At 52.8% G+C, this 13,732-nt stretch overlaps 1 protein-coding gene across 1 annotated transcript in view; it reads right to left on the bottom strand.

Moving 5' to 3' along the window:
• The window catches only part of URAD (ureidoimidazoline (2-oxo-4-hydroxy-4-carboxy-5-) decarboxylase), a 12,767-nt gene extending 3,518 nt beyond the window's left edge, over positions 1-9,249 (bottom strand). The window contains exon 1 of the mRNA XM_004715144.2: positions 9,025-9,249. Within this exon, the coding sequence (XP_004715201.1) occupies positions 9,025-9,199 (175 nt within the window). The 5' untranslated portion in view covers positions 9,200-9,249. The remainder of the gene's footprint in view (positions 1-9,024) is intronic.
• Positions 9,250-13,732: the final 4,483 nt, after the last annotated feature.

Here is a 13,732-nt window from a genome sequence, read left to right as displayed (position 1 = left end):
AGTAGAAAGAAAATGTTTCGAAAAGGATGATGGCAACATATGTACAAATGTGCTTGACACAATGGATGGATGGAATGTTATAAGAGCTGTAAGAGCCCCCAATAAAATGATTTTTAAAAGAAAAAAAGATAACGATGGCAAAAGGACCATATTTAGTGTGTCTGTGTGTCTTTCTTTGTGTGTGTCTTGGTGTGTCTAGGTGTGTGTGTCTGTGTGTGTGTGGGTGTGTCTGTGTGTGTGTGGGTGTGTCTGTGTGTGTGTTGGTGTGTGAGATGGACAGTTTCCTGGGATTCTGTCGGTTACTGTTTTGATGAGACAGACCGCACAACTACGTAGAATGGGTTTTCCTTTGTGCGTGTTATATTCTGCAAACACAAGGAAAATAAATAGTGGGAAAGGGGGCGAGAGACAGAAAGAGAAGGGCACAGCCTTAAAAAAGTCTCTCCAGATTCTTTACCCACTGGGCGGGTATGGGGGGCAGATTGGTGGAGGGGGGGGGGAAATAAGCACAGGAAAGGCTTAGGTAACCTGCCCACGTCACTGGGGCAAAAGCTGAAGGCTGGACTCCCTTCTGTGCCACCAGTGACCCCCCTCCACGTGACCACGGATTTGGAAGCCCTCTCCTGGGCCTTGCTCCCCAGAGGATGCAAACAGGAGGGGACACTCAGCCTGGTTGGACGCTGCCCCCAGCCCATGAAGCACCCCCCCCAGCTCCAGGGCCCCCCATATGGCCCCAGATGCCGCAGACTTCCGATGACGATGACCGTCTCCTAGCACTGCCTCCACCCCCTGCTTATCCACCGCCAGGTTGTCCCCCTGAATAGGAAGTAGGAAGGGGACCCTGTCACATCTTCTGTTGGCCCCTCCTCTCTTTGCTCCCTCTCCTGCAGTCTTGCCAGCCTCAATGAGAGGGAGGGCTAGTAGTGACAGAGTTCTGTCTCTCGCTGTCCCCCTGCCCTCCAGCACACGCTCAGCAGGGTGCGGGTGGTGTGGGACAGTGACATGAGTTTGGGTGCATAGAGGTGCTGGTCTCCTGTCCTCTTGGGCCTCAGGTTTATTTCCCCTCTTGGAAACCTCACCTGGGGTTAATATTTGCCCAGGTTTTCACACCTGGTGGGAGGAGGGGAGCCACAGGAGAGAGGAGGAGCGGTTACAAAGAACTGGAATGAATACACAAGGGCTCCCAAGATGGGCCACCATGGCTGCAGATGAAAGGGAGGGTCCCCTGAGGAGCTGGGGGCAGTGGGCGAGGCTTTGCAGCAGCGTGCTGGAGAACAGGGACCCCATGTGACAGAGGAGACCTGCCCCACAGGTCCTCCTCAGTTCCCATCCACACAGCAGCATTGTCAGGACTTTCCCCGCAGAGTGGACAATGGGTTCAAACCCCTGGCCTTTCTGTGAGTAGGTGAGCCCTTAAACATTGCTCTGCCAGGGCCCCCTAGCGGAGGGTAGTTCGGAAGAAGTAGGATCTGACCCAGCACCGTCCAAAGACTCCATCGTCTCACCTCAAATCACTGACCCTCTGAGGCTGAGTTCACCTGTCTGGCAGGGACCCCAACCTACCTCAAATGGCTCTTCCCATCTTGGGCCCTTCCCACCCACCATCAGGCCCCTCCACCTGGAAGGCTAGAGTTCTGTCTTGGACAGGGAATGCCCTGTGTTGCCCAAGGCGGCCTGTTCTTCAAAATCCATCCAGACTCCTGACGCTGGCATGCCATGTCCTCTGGAGTGGGAGTGAGGGTCCACAGGGGTGGGGGTGGGGTGCTAATGTGGGGTGGAGATGTGAATGCACAACACTGTGGGGGTCACACGTTACGACACTCAGAACCCAGAAAGTGCCCCGTCCAGAGCAGACCCTCGCTGCTTCAGAAAAAGAACTGAGCAGACAGCAGTGGTCCGTGAGGAGCAGGCTAGAGGACTGGGACCCTACCAGTCCACTAGCACCCCAGCCTCCGAACCTGTCACGTGTTCCCCTTCTTGTGACAAAGGGCTGCCTATCCCTTGGATCAAAGGCCACACCTTCCACGTGTGCTTTCTCTCCCTCAAAGACTTTGCTTCTGCCATGCTGCCCCTTCCCTCACATTGCCTCATCACCATCCGCTCCGTCTTTCTCCCGAGGAGCTGCTGGTGGGCTTGAACCTCTGACCCTGCAGTTCGCAGCCCAATGCCAGACCAGCTATGCCACCAGGGCTCTTTTATCTTGGCCTCACTCCACAACACTACAATCCTCCCTGGATTCCTTGCTCCCCTCTAGCTTAAGGTGACCCGATTTTAACATTGGTAAAGCGGGACACCATTGATAAAACTCATATCCTGGCAAAATAGCCACATGGCAGCCGAAAACTGTATACCCTAGCTTGTCGTGCATTCTTTCCAAAAATCAGGACTTTTAAAAAATGCCGCGGGACACGGGGAAAATTGTTAAAAATTGGGACTGTCCTGCCCAAAGCGGGACATCTGGTCACCTTACTCTAGCTCCTCCCTATTTTTCTGCTCCTTCAGAAAAACGTCTCAAAAGACTCGCCTACTTCGTGCCCCTGGGAGAAAGATGAGGCTGCCTACTCCCGTGAAGGTTTACAGGTGCAGAAGCCCCAAAGGGGTAGCTCTCCTCCGTGCTGCAGGGTCGCTGTGATATAGAACGGACTCCAGGGCCGTGAGCTGTTCGGTTTTGTTCGTCGCTCCGATCAGGATGGCCGATGACTGGCATCTTGCCCGAGCCGGAACAGGGATGCTCTGTCATCCCCTCCCTCAGCCTCCCAGAGGGCGGCCTGCTGTTCTTCGTCAGAGATGGTCCTCGCTCACCTGCTTCCCACCCCGGTTCTTCCTCTTCTGCTGGACCACAAACCTCCACGAAGCCGGGGGGTCGGGCATCAGACCTCGTTCCCTTCTCCATCTGCAAAGACACCCTAAGCATCCTCATCACATCATTCTCTGATGACACCCAAACCTTGTCTGCTAGGTGCTGTTGAATCAGCCCTGACTCATTGAGACCATGGCGACCCATCTACCATGTGGCAGAACAGGGCCCGCTCCTTTGCCAGCCTCACGGTTGTTGCGGTGTCTGGGCCCACGGTTGCCGCCCCTGTGCCAGTCTGTCCTTTTTGGCTGGTCCTCTTGTCTAGACCATCACTTCCATCGAGTCCCTGTGCTGGTCAAAGAGTGTGCTCAGCATTCTCATTCCGATGACTCATCAGTATCTCAGACTTGGCTGGCTCAGTCCTTCATCCCCCACCCTCCTCTCCTTCCCAGCCTTCCTCACCTCAGCAGAGGGCACCGCCACCCATCCAACCGATCAAGCCCAGGCTGTCGTGTGACTCTCCTTGGTTCCTCTTTGTCTCTGACCCACCAAGTTCACCAAGAAGACCTGTTGGCTCTAAATCCGAACGACGTTCTGAGACTCCAACCACGTCTGCTTATCCACAAGCCTTGTCCGAGCAGCCCTCATCTCTCTCCGTGACCACGCCAACAGCCCCTGGAGCTGATCTGCCCCACACGATCATTCTGGAGGCCGCGTCCAGTGGGGCTCGCAGCAAATGGAATGAATAAAAATTCCTATTTATACCTAGAAAGCTCTACAGGATCTGGATCTTGCCTCCCTCTCTTTCCTCTGACTCTCCCATCATTCATGCTTCTTCGGCCATGCAGTGCCTTCCATGCCCCGAAAGTGCCAGGTCCCGCCGGTTCCCTAGAGCTTCGGCTACTTCCTTCTCATGCGTCAGTGTTTAACTCAAACACGCCTTTGAAGAAAGGCCCCTATGACATATGTCCTTCGTAAGCAGCAGTCAAGAAATCAGAGGGTGCATTGCATTGGGCAAATCTGCCACATGAGACATCTTCAGAGTGTTGAAGAGCAGAGATGTCACTTGAGGACCCAGGTTACACTTGGCTCAAGTCATGGCATTTCGCATCGCCTTCCATGCATGAGAATGTTGGACATCGCATCAGGAAGGTCGAAGAAGAACGGATGCATTTGAGTTGTGGTGCTGGAGAAGAATATTGAAGGTCACACGGCTGCCAAAAGGACAAACAGATCTGTCTCTGAAGAAGTACATCCAGAGTGCTCCTTAGCGGCAAGGAGGGCCAGACTTCATCTCACATACTTTGGACGTGCTGTCAGGAGAGGCCAGTCCCTGGACAAGGGCATCGCATTTGGTGAAGTAGAGGGACAAGGAGTCAGATGGACCCAGTGGCTGCAGCAATGGGCTCACGCACAGGAGCAATTGTGAAGTGGTCGCAGGACTGGGCAACATTTTGTTTTGTTGTGAGGGGGTCTCTGCGTGTCAGAATTGCCTGGGTGCACCTCTCACCACTGCCACCACCACCAACGGCCTACGCATGTGACAATTAAACGATGAACAAGAAAGACCAGCCGAAGAATCGATGTGTTTGAATTCTGCTGTTGGTGGAGAATATTGAAAGTAGCATGGATGGAGTCGCAATGAGTTGGAAATGACTCCATGGCACCTAACAAGGAGAAGTATAAAAATCTAACATTACCTAGGATGTTTTCTGAGTACATTAATTAATTGTTGTTGTGGACAACATGCCCAAAGTATTTGCGATAAAGCCTTGCGGCCCGTGCGTCTAAGGCGGATTCTGGCTGCACTTGCTCCGAGACAGATCTGTTGGTCCTTTCGGCAGTCCCTGGTACTCTCCATGTGCTTCGCCGGCACCACACTTCAGATGCATCCGGTCTCCTTCGGTCTTCCTTATTCAACGCCCAACCTTCACGTGCGTGGGAGGCCATTGAAGGCACCCTGGCTGGGGTCAGGGACTCCTTAGTCCTCAGAGTGACAGCCTTGCTTGTTGTCAACTCTCTAAAGAGGTCTTTGGCAGCAGATTTACCCAATGCCATGTGTCATGTGATCTCTTGACTGCGGCTTCCAGAATTGTTTGTGAATAACTTATTAGCATATTTCTATGTTAAATGTTCATCTCTCTTCTGGGATGTAAGTCCCTTGAGGATAAGGACTTGTTTAGAACTCTACCCAAGCCTGGGGCACAATAGGTTCTCCTGGAGTTTTCATCTCTCTTGGGAAGGTGATCTCTTTAGATGACAGAAGAGGGGCCACAAGGAGTTTGCTTGGTATAATGGTTATGCGTTGACCTGTTCACCAAAAGGTCAGCAGTTTGAAACCCCTAGCCATTTCTCAGGAGGACGACAGGGCTGTCTATTTCCTCAAGATAGACTCAGAAACCCACAGGGGCAGTTCTACCTTATCCTATAGCAGCAGTCCTCAACCTGTGGGTCGAGAGCCCTCTGGGGGGTCCAATAACCCTTTCACAGGGGTCGCCCAATTCATAACAGTGGCAAAGTGACAGTGATGAAGTAGCAACGAAAATAATTTGATGGTTGGGGGGTCACCACAACATGAGGAATTGTATTAAAGGGTTGCGGCATGAGGAAGGTGGAGAACCACTGTCCTATAGAGTCCCTATGAGTCGGCACAGGATCTATGGCAGTGAGTGTTTTGGGGAGTTTTAGTTGCCACGAGCCAGAATTGACCGCCAATCAAAGGGGAATATCTAACAGTCATGTCTAGAAAGGAGCCCTTTCTGTAGGAGCCTATTACAGGACCCCCAGTGGTGCAGCAGTTAAACAATTGTCTGTTAGCTGGGAGGTTGGCAGTTTGAATCTACCGGCCGCTCAATGACCTGGGGGGCTGTGGATGTAAAGATGGCAGCCTAGGCCACTATGAGCCAGGGTGGACTTGCTGGCAATGGGTTCATTTTAAATGTAGACACCTTATATTCTGTATCACATGGGGCTTATTTAAAAACAAACCAACACACTCACTACCATGGAATTGATTCCGACTCACAGCGACTCTTATGGGTTTCTGAGATGATAACTGTACAAAGGGGTGGACAGTAATCTTTCTGCAGCTCTTTGGACTTAGCGGTGTGTGTTTACAGTGGGCAGCAAATCAGTTTGGTTTGGCTTTATTTGCAAACAATTGCTGGACCTGAATTATAATCCTGGCCTGCCACCTAGTGACCAGTGGCCATCATAACACCACTGAGCTGTATGGTCAAACTGGATTTTCAGGTTTTCTTAGTAGCAGATCAGATAAATGATCACTTCTTGGACATCTCCCCAAAGTCCTTTCTCATTTTGATTTAAAGGCTCCCCATCGCCCTGTCTGTTCTTTACTGTCCAAGGTGTCGCGGTGAGTTATGTGCTGGGCTGTTAGCGGCAAGGTCAGCAGGCCGTCTGCTCCGGTAAAGATTTACAGCCTCGAAAACCCACAGGGGCAGTTTGTCTAGGGCCTCAAGTGTTAATGTCCGTTGAATAAATTAGTGCACACATGAATGAAAGGCTAGACCGTGTTTCTGGCTCTTGGGGAAATCCTCCTGAAGCGGTTGACTTGACCGCTGAGGTTTTGACTCAGTTCGTTCGGCCACCTGGCTGAAGGTCCTAGGCCTCTTGCTGTTTCAGTTTTATGGCTTGTAATGCTAGCATGCATTTAACAGAGTCGTTAGGGGGTTTCCGTGACTTAGCAACAAGGCTGGAGCCCAGCAGCAGAGATGCTCCGTATGGTAGGAGCGTTAGACTGTGATGTCTGCGTTGCTGTCACCGATGCAAAGTCTAGTCTCTCTGTGGTTAGACACGGGGAGCCACCCGGCACTAAGGCTCTGTGCCAGTGGCTCCCACGCCTTTAGCCATTTTGTCTTCCTGCCACCCCACTCCCACCCCCCACGGGCCCACTGATTCTAAGGTCAGGGCCCATCATCCTTGAAGACCACTGTAGAAAACAGGTCATTCACCCACTCAACAAAAGTCTACTGGGTCCTAGCATCTCAGCAAGGAGCCATGGGGACTCAGCGGTGCCCTGGTCACCTGCTAACCTGGTGACCTGCTTCCGTCAATATTACCCATAACAAAACCCAGGCCACTGCTGTGGAGTCTGTCCCAGCCCATAGTGAATCTCTCCAAGTTTCTGAGGCTGTAAGGAGGCAAACCGTCTCATCTTTTTCCCTCGGTGTGGCCGGTGGGCTTGACCTGCCAGCCTTGCTGTTGGCAGCCTGACAGTGTCACCAGGGCTCCTAGAAACCCCGGTGGAGCAGTTCTACTCTGTCCTATGGGGTCATTATGTGTCCAAACCTAAGCCAGCAGCACTTAACAACACCAGCATTCCAATATCCCAATGTCAAGTCCCAATATCCACTCCACAATTCCCCAACACTGGCGTGCACCAGAACACAGAGGTGCCAAGTAAAGCCTGACTCACAGCTGCAGGTGAAAGTTGGACACAGAATCAGGAAGACCTGTGAAGAAAGGATGCGTTTGAATGACAGCCCTGGTGAGAAATACTGAAAGCACCACGGCCTGCCAAGAGAGAACAAACACCTGTCTTGGAAGAAGTACAGGCAGAATGAGAGACTTTGTCTCACCTACTTTGTGCATGGGATCCGGAGAGACCAGTTCCCGGAGAAGGACACCATGCTTGGGAAAGTGGAGGGCAGCGGAAAAGAAGAAGGCCTTTGGCAAGATGGATGGACACAGGGGCTACAACAACGGGCCCAGAAGCACTGGGAGGATGGCGCTGAGCCAGAGGTCGCTGTGGGTCAGAACCAACTGGATGGCCCTAACCCCCAGCCAGGACAGGGATCTGGGTGGAAAGAGAGACACCAGATCACCCTCACCACAATCCCACGGCACTGAGGACTATAACTGTGTCCAACCTCCAGGGGAGACGCTGGTCAAGGGGAGCTGCTGAGCTAAGGGCTGGTCTGCACACTTGAGGCCAATGGTTCAAACCCACTGATCACTCTAAGAAAGAAGAGGTGGGACAGTTCTACTCCGTCCTAGGGGGGTGGAGGGGCAGGCCTTGGCATTGACTCTTTGCAAAGGGGTTGGAAGCTGTGGTCAGATGACTTGGGGTGGGGAGTGGTGGGAGTGATTTTTTTTTTCCCTTTTACCATCAAAGTTTCCAGACCAGAGCACACCAGAAGTAAGTGCTTGTTGAGTAACTGGATAAAGGAAGACATCATTGATTGACATTCCCCACGCGATCCCCTCAGTCCCTCCCCTCTCCAGTCCCCTGGTGAAGGATGACAGGGCATTTCCCTATGTTTTCTTAACTCCTGGCAGGAAACAAGGTCCACTGCTCCAGTCCATTGCCCCTTTAAACTCACCTCCGAACACCTCCGTAACTGGTGCGCCCTGTTCCTGCTTGCTCAGCAGGCTCTGGTCTCCTATGCAAGGTAGACCTGCCCCCTGTGGGCTTCTGAGACTCTCTAGGTGTTTATGGGGGGCGAGAGTCTTCTCTTTCTCCTAAGGAGCGATTGGTGGTTTTGAACTGCCGACCCTGTGGCTAGCAACCCATGCGTAACCATAGATGGCACTGCCCCTGGGGCTCCTCGCGACTCTTCCTAGATGCACCTCGGATGCGTGGAAACGACGTCCTTCCTGCCACTGTAGATGTCCGTCTGGCATCTTGCAGTCGTTCGGGAGGGGTGAGGTTCCATCCATCCCAGGACAGAAATCGACCTGTGGACTCCGGTGCCTCCGCATGCGTCAGAGGACGGCTGTGCCTCCGGCAGCGGGCACTTGCAGAGCCAACTGCCAGGCCTTTCTCCTGATGCCTTGGGGCAGACTTGTGCCACCGAGCACAGAGGGCACCCCTCAGGGGCCTCCCACAGGACAGAAGGAAGCCACAATCCCTTCTCCCTGCTCCGCATGGCTCTGTGGGAACCCTCTTCACAAGGGCAGCCCCGCCCCTGCCTGCCAGCTACAGGGCGGCAGACTCAGTCTACCCCCTCCATCCCCCCACCTCCAGTAAAGATTTACAGCCTCGAAACCCACCCCCCCTGGGGGGGGCAATCCTTCAGGGTCTGGTCTAGTCAGAATGACCTGTGGCTGCCTGTCTGTCCTGTCTTTGGGAAGGTCGGGCCTCAGGTTCGTGTGAAAGTCAGGGGTAAGTGGGAGAGGAAACATTCTGGAAAGATCTGAGCTCTCCCCCCAGCTGCCATTTCTCCGCGGGACCCTCCCGCTCCTGCCCGCCCGCAGGAAAGCCTTACCCTCCTGGGGCAGCGCGTCCAGAAACGCACAGAAGCGCGCCTCCAGGTCGCCAGGGTCCGCGAAAGGGCGCTGAGACCAGACGGCCGCAGCGACCAGGGGACAGCGCTCAATGACGTTCCCAAACACGTCCACAAAGTCGCCGAAATCCATGGCGTTGACCTGCTCCATGTCCATGGCTCGGCCTGGCCTCCAGCAGCGCCACTCCCGCGAGGCCAGTGAGTCCACTGTGGCCGTCAGTCTCGTCCTCTGAGGCCAGCCCGCTTGCGCAAGGAGCAAACACAGGCTTAAGGGTCGGCCCAGGGGTTGCGGCCTCCCGGGGTCAACGATCCGCTCTGGCGCCATTAGAAAACCGGTCCCGGTTTAGGGCAGCGGCTGACTCTCCGCCAATTCTGAGCCAGGCATGCCTTCTGGCCAGGCGGACTTTTGCATCCCTCTGGGTGCTGGCCTGGTGAGTTGCTAACCTTAAGGTCAAGTGTTTGAGCCCGCCAGCCTTCCAAAGGAGGAAGATGAGCTTCTCTGTTCCTGTGAAGGTTTAAAGCTGCCCAAACTCTACTCTGTTCCCCAGGGCTGCTAGAGGGTTTGTGGTGTGTTTGGAGAGGGGGGGAAGGAGGGAGGAGGGGGCGTGGAGTTTCCCCCACTGATTTAAAGGAAGTTCACACAGCTGAACCCACTTGGAACTAGGCTTCTAGCTGCTGCTGCTACCTAGCGTGTGTGACCAGTCTTCCTCTCTGAAAGTCCAGCCTTCCCTTTCTTTGACTTCAAACCCAACCCAACCAAACCCATTTCTAAGGTGCTGGCTAGGACTCCAGCTTCCTTGGGCGAGTCAGAGTGGGACCTGGCTCCACAGGGTTCCCAAGGGCTGGTTTCTCAGAAGCAGACAGGCAAGCCTTTACTCCTGAGTCACCTCTGAGTGGACCACCCACCTGTCAATGAGTCCACCCAGGTAGGAACTAGGTTTTCCTCTTTCTTTGTCTTCCCCCTACCTAAAGCGACCAGATTTAAAGCGGGACACCATTGACCGGGGGTGAGGGGTGGGGTGGGGTGGGTTCTTGATTAAAAATGTGGTCTATATGGACCAAATAGGCCGTTCCCCAGCTTGTGCATTCTTTCCAAAAATCGGGACTTCTTAAAAATCAAAAGTCAGGGCTGTCCCGCCAAAAGCAGGACGTCTGATCACCTTACCCCCATCCCCACCCCAGAACTTCACACAAATTAAAACAACAACAACAAAACTGAACCATCGATTCCAACTCTATGACTCCTATGGGAAGGAGAACTACCCTGCGGATTTCTGAGATGGTCCATCTTTACAGGAGCAGACACCCTCCTCTTTCTCCCAAAGATCAGCTGGTGGGTTTGAACCCCCGACCTTGTGATTAGCAGCTTAACTCCAAACCCTCTGAGCCACCAGGGCTTGCTCCTCTGAGTGTCCAAATGCAGCCAGCCCCCTGGCATGTCTGTGCTTCATCTCTCCATTTGGGTCCGCCACATTGTTTCTTTTCTTTCAGCTGCTAATGACCCAGAACTTACCGCAGGGAGGCAATTCTGACTCACGGTCAGGGTGAAGAAATCTAGTGACGCACTGCATTGAGCAAACCTGCCACACAAGACCTCTTTACAGTGTTGAAAAGCAAGGATGTTCTTCTGAAGCTAAAGGACCCCTGGTCCAGGCCAATCAGCTCAGTGTGCAGGTGAGAGCTGGCCTTGAATGACAAGAGAAGAACCGATGGGTTTGAACGCTGACAGTCCTCGGGTGGATTGCCAGAATCATGGGTCTCAGATGAAGTACAGCCAGAATGCTCCTTAGAGGCAAGGATGGCAAGATTTCTTCTCAGGTACTTTGGATGTGTTATCAGGAGAGAACAACAACAGCAGAAAAAAACAAAACAAAACCCAAGCTCCCTGCTTTTGAGTGCATCCAACTCGTAGGACAAGGTGGAACTGCCTGGGGGCGGGGCCGGAAACCGTAACTCTTAATGGTTTCAAGCTGCTAAGCTCTAGGAGAGACCAGTCCTCCCTGGAAAAAGACTTCCTGCTTGGTAAAGTAGAGGGGTTTTAGATTGATCCTTGTGATCCATTTCCCCTTTCTCCCCCACCCTCCCCTAATCCTCTTGATAAGATTCTTATTCTTATTCTTTAAGGGAGCAGACAGCCTCGTGTTTCTCCTGAAGTGTAGCTGGTGCTTTCCACCCCCTACCTTGTGAGCTGCCCCATGCTTCACCAAAACGTAAGAAGTTATGCAAAGTGGTTACGAGTTGGGCTGCTGACCACAGAGCCAGCAGTTCAAACCCACCAGCTGTCCTCAGGACAAAGATGGGGACATCTGCTCCCGCAAAGGGTTATGGTCTCCAATGCCCACAGAGGCAATTCCGTTCTGTCCTGCAGAGCTCCCGTGAGTTGGAAAGGACTTGATGGTAGTGAGCAGCTACGAAAGGAATATTTGCCAAAACGGAAACAAAGTGCTAGAACTAAGCCCCCAGATTCATGTTGCTAGATTTGTTCATCCCGATAAATGGGGAAAAGGCGGAAGTTGTCGAAGATTTTGTCTTGCTTGGATCCACAAACGACTCTCATGAGATCCAAAGACGGGTTGCGTTGAGAAAATCTGTGGCACGAGATCTCTTCGGAGTGTTGAAAAGCAGGGATGCTACTTTGAGGACTAAGGCGCGCCACGGGATCGTCAATCACCCCATGTGCATGTGAAAATTGGACACTGCGAACAAGGAGAACCTTAAGCAGCATCGATGTCTTTGAGTGATGGCGCTGGCACAGAATACTGACAGTACCACGGACTGCTAAAAGAACAAACGTCTGTCTTGGAAGAAGTATAGGTGGCGAGACTTTGCCTCACGTACGTTGGACACATCAGGAGAGACCAGTTCCCGGAGAAGAACTTTACGCTTGGAAAGGTTGAGGGGAAGGTAATGAGACCAAAGACTCTCACTGAGATGCCTTGACACAGGTTGAAGCAAAGCCACCTTTGGGAGGATGGAGCAGGAAATGAAAAACCACAGTGTTCTGGCTCCCCCTAGTGGCACCATCAGTAGGAAGCTCCTGGTAAAGGGGCTGCCCCAGCAGATAGAGTAACAAGTTTGTGCAACTGTTCTGATACAATGTCAACAATATAAGCTGACCTTCAGGGACACAACCTGACCCAAACTGTCTCCACGTCTGTTGGTAAGAATTGAGTTTAAACGTAAGGGTTGGGCTGCTGTGTGAACAGTTTAATTAGGCTGTCTGCTTCCAGAAAGATTAACCAAGCCTGGGAATCCCTGATCGGGTTGCTAGGAGTCCATCGGACTCCGTGGCTGAGGGCTTGGATTTGGTTTAAATAGCTCTATTGTGGAAGAAAGGCCTGGTGACTGCTTCCATACTGATGATCAAAACGCAAACGAGACCCCACTGTCACCATCTCGTCTCTGATGCCCAGCGATCCTGCAGGGCCCAGTAGAACGGCTCTGGACGGTTTCTGACGTCGTCAATCTTTTGGGGAACAGCCAGCCATATCTTTCTCCCCGCCGGTGTGTTCACACTGCCAGCCTTGCGGTTAGGAGCCCAGTGGGTAACCCAGTGTGCTACCAGGGTTCAAGAAAACGGATAGGGCAAGTCTACCCTAGGCCGCAGGGGTCACTGGGAGCGGAATCCACTCAGGGACAAAGGTTTGGGATGAACTCACTGCCATCGAGTCGGTTCTGACTCCTAGCGACCCTACAGCATGGGGTGGAACTGCCCCTGCCGGATTCTGAGATGGTAACTCTTTACGGGAGTAGAAAGTCCCAGCTTTCTCCCTGGGAGTGGCTGGTAGTCTTGAACCACTAACCTTGCGGTTAGCAGCCCAATGGCTAACCACGACACTGGCAGGACTCCTTGATTGGGAAGAAGAGGGTTTCAAATGCTATCATTCCACAGGAAACATGATCCTTTTGGCATCATCCTGGGCACGGGTGGGAGAACATAAGGAAAGCGGACAACTGTGAGCCAACCGGGCCCCCTAGAAATGTGTCCCAGGGTCCACCTCCCAAGATGAATGCAGTGGGGTCCCTGCCAAGCAGTCACACAGGAAACGAAGGCACTTCAGCGTGGGGACACCTTGAATGTGGATTAAAAAACAAACACACCCTAAACAGTAAATAAGACAAGATCTGGATGCTGACGGAGCATGAGCCTCTTTGATAAAGTGCAGGGACAAGAGAAGAGCCATGTTTGAGGCGCTGCACCCCTCTCTACCATTCTGGTCCCCTCCAGGGCGGCTCCCGGCAGAAAGGCTGAGAGACGGTGCTTTGTCCACATTGACAGCGAGCTGCTGAGCCTGTGCGTGTCCTGACCAAAGCCACTTTGGTAGAAAGGAAAGGAGACTAGTTCTACCTACGCTGACTCTCTTTCATTTTCTTCTTTATGCTGCTCAAGAACAGGGCAGCCTAGAAACACCAGAGGCTGTCCTCTGGTCACCCAGAGGCAGTGTGAATCGAACACCAACCTGACAGCCCACAAGGACAACATTGGTGACAAACGTCTTTCTGACCAGCTGTTCAAGGGGACCGGTCCACGCTGCTCCTTCCTCCAGTCTTAGATCACAGAAGACTTATGAGAAAGGGAATAAAGCCATATAGATCCACTGGAAACCGGGCCAAAACGGAGAGGGCTTTTCTAGAGAACTTAAAGCTGACGGAATGAAATGCGTAGTGAATTTCCCTTCCCCCTCCCCGG

This window comes from Echinops telfairi, unplaced genomic scaffold (assembly GCF_000313985.2).
Source record: "Echinops telfairi isolate 266 unplaced genomic scaffold, ASM31398v2 ScPeMD7_2565;HRSCAF=3150, whole genome shotgun sequence".
In the NCBI taxonomy this organism is placed as follows: Eukaryota; Metazoa; Chordata; class Mammalia; order Afrosoricida; family Tenrecidae; genus Echinops; species Echinops telfairi.
Note: the sequence above shows the minus strand (reverse complement) of the source record. Positions and strands in the feature narration are given on the sequence as shown.